This window comes from Hyla sarda, unplaced genomic scaffold (genome assembly GCF_029499605.1).
Source record: "Hyla sarda isolate aHylSar1 unplaced genomic scaffold, aHylSar1.hap1 scaffold_215, whole genome shotgun sequence".
NCBI lineage: Eukaryota > Metazoa > Chordata > Amphibia > Anura > Hylidae > Hyla > Hyla sarda.
In genome coordinates, this window is record NW_026608817.1 from 323,619 (window position 1) to 328,448 (window position 4,830).

The window sequence follows — 4,830 nt, forward strand, 5'->3', positions numbered from 1 at the left end:
TAAGGACGGCGGGGGAGGTGACTAAGGACGGCGGCGGAGGTGACTAAGGACGGCGACGGAGGTGACTAAGGACGGCGGCGGAGGTGACTAAGGACGGCGGCGGAGGTGACTAAGGACGGCGGCGGAGGTGACTAAGGACGGCGGCGGAGGTGACTAAGGACGGCGGCGGAGGTGACTAAGGACGGCGGCGGAGGTGACTAAGGACGGCGGCGGAGGTGACTAAGGACGGCGGCGGAGGTGACTAAGGACGGCGGGGGAGGTGACTAAGGACGGCGGCGGAGGTGACTAAGGACGGCGGCGGAGGTGACTAAGGACGGCGGCGGAGGTGACTAAGGACGGCGGCGGAGGTGACTAAGGACGGCGGCGGAGGTGACTAAGGACGGCGGCGGAGGTGACTAAGGACGGCGGGGGAGGTGACTAAGGACGGCGGCGGAGGTGACTAAGGACGGCGGCGGAGGTGACTAAGGACGGCGACGGAGGTGACTAAGGACGGCGGCGGAGGTGACTAAGGACGGCGGCGGAGGTGACTAAGGACGGCGGCGGAGGTGACTAAGGACGGCGGCGGAGGTGACTAAGGACGGCGGCGAGTGACTAAGGACGGCGGCGGAGGTGACTAAGGACGGCGGCGGAGGTGACTAAGGACGGCGGCGGAAGTGACTAAGGACGGCGGCGGAGGTGACTAAGGACGGCGGCGGAGGTGACTAAGGACGGCGGCGGAGGTGACTAAGGACGGCGGCGGAGGTGACTAAGGACGGCGGCGGAGGTGACTAAGGACGGCGGCGGAGGTGACTAAGGACGGCGGCGGAGGTGACTAAGGACGGCGGCGGAGGTGACTAAGGACGGCGGCGGAGGTGACTAAGGACGGCGGCGGAGGTGACTAAGGACGGCGGCGGAGGTGACTAAGGACGGCGGCGGTGACAGGACGGCGGCGGAGGTGACCAAGGACGGCGGCGGAGGTGACTAAGGACGGCGGCGGAGGTGACTAAGGACGGCGGCGGAGGTGGCTAAGGACGGCGGCGGAGGTGACTAAGGACGGCGGCGGAGGTGACCAAGGACGGCGGCGGATAGCCAGAATGACAGTCGGGCCCCTGTGCTAAGAACCAGGAGCAGAGAAGCTGCCGATCCTGGCAGTTTAACCTCTTACACCCTGCACGTAAGGATGGAGCTCCATGACCCTATACGCAATCAGCTGACCAGATCACCGCGTGATGATGCGTTTCCATGGCAGCCATGTATGTCGCACTACCACAGTACTGCAGTGTATTATATTATACTTTATGGGACTGGATATGAAGTAAAATAAAAGATTAATTAAATTGTTTTATAATTTAAAAAAAAACTAAAATTTTTTTTATAAATTCCCCATTAAAATGTATTTAGCCCCTTCACATATTTGTTGTCACCGTAATGACGGAACTATAACGAATTATCATTCTTTGCTGCCGTAAACGTAATCAACGGATTTAGTTTTGTGTTTTACATTGTCGCTGTTCGCCGTGAGGTAATAAACACCCATCTACGTTTATTGTCAAGGCCCGGAGGCGTTCATCCGCATCACATGGATAACGGGTTCGGTTTATTGAAAGTTTCACCACTTTAGCTCAAGAGAATATAAAACAAGTAAATATATAAAAGTTTTGCCGCACTACAAGACCCAGAACTGTTTTTTAGTTAAGTAGGGGGTGTACATTACCGCAACCAGTGTGAACGTGTCCTAACAACCGCCTTAACCGTCACCATGGCAACCAATCCCAGGGCGGCGGCCATCACTGCTCACTACAGCCGCTCCCGAGGTCACGTGCTTCTCTAGGGAGGAGGGAGAGGTGCCGGAGAAACGAAGTAGTCGCCATCTTCCCGGAGACCAGAGACACATGATTACATTAAAGAGCATCCTCTAGTGTCCGCAGAGTTACTAGGGAAACTAGAGAAACACAAATAGCTCTGAGCCAATAGGAGGATAGTGACCCCTCCCGCGTGTCACCGGCAGACGGGAAGATGGCGGGGATGTCCGCGGGGAGAGGGAAGATCGTGGTGGTCGGAGGAGGAATAGCCGGGGTCACGTGTGCGGAGCAGGTGAGGGGGGCACATAATTACTGCAACACAATGACGTCAGAGGTGATACGTCATACACAGGACTGAAATGACGTCACATCCCCTGGTTCTGCAGCGAAATGTATAATATTATGATACATAATGTCCCCTCCTGTATAATATATATATATGATATCTGGAGAGCAGTGATGTCACCTCCTGTATAATATATATATATGATATCTGGAGAGCAGTGATGTCCCCTCCTGTATAATATATATATATGATATCTGGAGAGCAGTGATGTCACCTCCTGTATAATATATATATATGATATCTGGAGAGCAGTGATGTCACCTCCTGTATAATATATATATATATATATGATATCTGGAGAGCAGTGATGTCACCTCCTGTATAATATATATATATGATATCTGGAGAGCAGTGATGTCACCTCCTGTATAATATATATATATGATATCTGGAGAGCAGTGATGTCACCTCCTGTATAATATATATATATATATATATATGATATCTGGAGAGCAGTGATGTCACCTCCTGTATAATATATATATATGATATCTGGAGAGCAGTGATGTCACCTCCTGTATAATATATATATATGATATCTGGAGAGCAGTGATGTCACCTCCTGTATAATATATATATGATATCTGGAGAGCAGTGATGTCACCTCCTGTATAATATATATGATATCTGGAGAGCAGTGATGTCACCTCCTGTATAATATATATATATATGATATCTGGAGAGCAGTGATGTCACCTCCTGTATAATATATATATATATGATATCTGGAGAGCAGTGATGTCACCTCCTGTATAATATATATATATATGATATCTGGAGAGCAGTGATGTCTCCTCCTGTATAATATATATATGATATCTGGAGAGCAGTGATGTCACCTCCTGTATAATATATATATATATCTGGAGAGCAGTGATGTCACCTGTATAATATATATATATGATATCTGGAGAGCAGTGATGTCACCTCCTGTATAATATATATATATGATATCTGGGGAGCAGTGATGTCACCTCCTGTATAATATATATATATATGATATCTGGAGAGCAGTGATGTCACCTCCTGTATAATATATATATATGATATCTGGAGAGCAGTGATGTCACCTCCTGTATAATATATATAGATGATATCTGGAGAGCAGTGAGGTCACCTCCTGTATAATATATATATATATGATATCTGGAGAGCAGTGATGTCACCTCCTGTATAATATATATATATATGATATCTGGAGAGCAGTGATGTCTCCTCCTGTATAATATATATATGATATCTGGAGAGCAGTGATGTCACCTCCTGTATAATATATATATATGATATCTGGAGAGCAGTGATGTCACCTCCTGTATAATATATATATGATATCTGGAGAGCAGTGATGTCACCTCCTGTATAATATATATATATGATATCTGGAGAGCAGTGATGTCACCTCCTGTATAATATATATATATGATATCTGGAGAGCAGTGATGTCACCTCCTGTATAATATATATATGATATCTGGAGAGCAGTGATGTCACCTCCTGTATAATATATATATATGATATCTGGAGAGCAGTGATGTCACCTCCTGTATAATATATATATATGATATCTGGAGAGCAGTGATGTCACCTCCTGTATAATATATATATATGATATCTGGAGAGCAGTGATGTCACCTCCTGTATAATATATATATATATGATATCTGGAGAGCAGTGATGTCACCTCCTGTATAATGTATATATATATATATGATATCTGGAGAGCAGTGATGTCACCTCCTGTATAATATATATATATGATATCTGGAGAGCAGTGATGTCACCTCCTGTATAATATATATATATGATATCTGGAGAGCAGTGATGTCACCTCCTGTATAATATATATATATATATGATATCTGGAGAGCAGTGATGTCACCTCCTGTATAATATATATATATGATATCTGGAGAGCAGTGATGTCACCTCCTGTATAATATATATATGATATCTGGAGAGCAGTGATGTCACCTCCTGTATAATATATATATATATGATATCTGGAGAGCAGTGATGTCACCTCCTGTATAATATATATATGATATCTGGAGAGCAGTGATGTCACCTCCTGTATAATATATATATGATATCTGGAGAGCAGTGATGTCACCTCCTGTATAATATATATATATGATATCTGGGGAGCAGTGATGTCACCTCCTGTATAATATATATATATATATGATATCTGGGGAGCAGTGATGTCACCTCCTGTATAATATATATATATATGATATCTGGAGAGCAGTGATGTCACCTCCTGTATAATATATATATATGATATCTGGAGAGCAGTGATGTCACCTCCTGTATAATATATATGATATCTGGAGAGCAGTGATGTCACCTCCTGTATAATATATATATATGATATCTGGAGAGCAGTGATGTCACCTCCTGTATAATATATATATATATGATATCTGGAGAGCAGTGATGTCACCTCCTGTATAATATATATATATATGATATCTGGAGAGCAGTGATGTCACCTCCTGTATAATATATATATATATGATATCTGGAGAGCAGTGATGTCACCTCCTGTATAATATATATATAATATCTGGAGAGCAGTGATGTCACCTCCTGTATGATATATATATATATATATATATATATATATGATATCTGGAGAGCAGTGATGTCACCTCCTGTATAATATATATATATGATATCTGGGGAGCAGTGATGTCACCTCCT

The 4,830-nt window shown here is 44.3% G+C and overlaps 1 protein-coding gene across 1 annotated transcript in view; it reads left to right on the forward strand.

The window, feature by feature from the left end:
* Positions 1-1,970: 1,970 nt before the first annotated feature.
* PYROXD1 (pyridine nucleotide-disulphide oxidoreductase domain 1) overlaps positions 1,971-4,830 on the forward strand; it is a 9,396-nt gene continuing 6,536 nt past the window's right edge. Inside the window, exon 1 of the mRNA XM_056552964.1 lies at positions 1,971-2,073. Within this exon, the coding sequence (XP_056408939.1) occupies positions 1,996-2,073 (78 nt within the window). The 5' untranslated portion in view covers positions 1,971-1,995. The remainder of the gene's footprint in view (positions 2,074-4,830) is intronic.